Source organism: Phalaenopsis equestris, unplaced genomic scaffold (genome assembly GCF_001263595.1).
Source record: "Phalaenopsis equestris unplaced genomic scaffold, ASM126359v1 Scaffold000002, whole genome shotgun sequence".
NCBI lineage: Eukaryota > Viridiplantae > Streptophyta > Magnoliopsida > Asparagales > Orchidaceae > Phalaenopsis > Phalaenopsis equestris.
In genome coordinates this window covers 34,761,640-34,763,209 of record NW_018164444.1, presented here as the reverse complement: position 1 = coordinate 34,763,209, position 1,570 = coordinate 34,761,640, and the positions used below count along the sequence as shown (strand labels likewise).

The 1,570-nt window shown below is 33.1% G+C and overlaps 1 protein-coding gene across 1 annotated transcript; it reads left to right on the top strand.

Annotated features, from left to right (window-relative positions):
* The first annotated feature begins 436 nt into the window (after positions 1 to 436).
* Positions 437 to 1,093, top strand: LOC110018003. Its single transcript, XM_020715209.1, has 2 exons — positions 437 to 657; positions 731 to 1,093. The coding sequence occupies exons 1-2, from the start codon at positions 535 to 537 to the stop codon at positions 926 to 928; spliced, it is 321 nt and encodes a 106-aa protein (XP_020570868.1). The 5' UTR covers positions 437 to 534; the 3' UTR covers positions 929 to 1,093.
* The last annotated feature ends 477 nt before the right edge of the window (positions 1,094 to 1,570 follow it).

Here is a 1,570-nt window from a genome sequence, read left to right as displayed (position 1 = left end):
TGATAAGGAGATCTAAAACTCAACTTCATTTTAAAAAATTATTGGTATAACAAAAATACAATATTTATTTCAATATTATTGAACTTTTTAAAAAATATTGAAACATCATTCAATTTTATTATTAATATTTTTAGACAGAAAACTTTCTCAATATTTATTAATTTAAAATACGGTTTAAAAAACCACGACAGAGAGATCTTAAATATCTTCGACAATGAACTTTCTAACTTGGACCGAGCCCTCGGTTTCCCCGCTTGTTAACAAACTCTATAATTACAAGAGTCCACATTTATCTTACTTATCACATCAAATTCATTAATGATGAAACAGTCCAAAATAAATAGTTAACAAATATCAACAGCTTACCATATCTAAAGTTAGCTATTTGCGCCTCTTCTTCCTCCTCATTTCAGCTCTCCCCATTCCCCCAATAACTTATATTATTTATATAAAGCTAACGATTTTCAAACTCCCATCTACCAAACTTACTAATCCTTAATTCTTACAGTCCCCAACCAAACCCCGCTCTGCTCAATGGGGAATTGCATCCGCAAACCCAAGACCTCCGATGGCGACAAACCAGAAGCAGCTGGTCAGGACACCAACGATGCCAAGGAGACCATTTTGAACTCCAACAATGGCGAAGCTACTGTCAAGGTATTAACTAGTCCGCCAATCATCATACTCTTCTACTGTTTTGCAGCTATGTTCTCAGTTTCAGAGATTGCAGGATAAGACTGATCCAATGGCGGCCGATGAAAATGGAGATAGCAGCAAGGATGAGAACAAGGATAGTATTAAACAGGAGGCTGAAGTTATGAAGGAGACAACGCCGGAGAAGGATGAGCCAAAGACTGAAGCGCCTGCGGAGGCGGAGAAAATTGCAGGGGAGACGTTGGAGGAGAAGAAGGTGGAGGTTTCCACATGATGCCCAAGATTTTAGAGAAAATGTTACATATGTTATATGAATTATATTCACGGAGGCCACTCAGTATTCATTTTTTGCGAATATGATTCATCATCCATATGGATACATATAACGTATGAAATATTTTCTCGAGGTTTCCATGAACTGTGAGATGATTGTCAAATATTGTTGTGGCATAATTAAATCATTCTATAGAGAATTGAGTATAATTTGATGCTCTGCATATTTGATTCATTTCAGTATAATTTGACATAATTAAGTATTTATATATATAATTCAAGTGTCTATTGAAAGCAATGAGATAATGTCCAGATATGTATTATTTATGTTTCTTCTTTATATAAGTTTTCTTTAAAGCTTGTATTTAATAGTTACAAAATTACAAATCCTAATTGTTCTCTATTGTCAATTTATATCAACACTCACCACAGGAGAAATTCATCATAGTATATATCAATTTATATCATATTGAAATCTCAAGAAGATTGATCTCAAGGTTATTAGTGATGGAAATTAATTCAATTAGACTTCAGAGGAATTCTTTCTTTCCTTTTCAATTAAATGTTTTGCATCTCTTATTCAATTCAATGTGATTATTTAATAATGTGTTTTCATAGTTCTTATCTAAAGAGAAACTCTTTC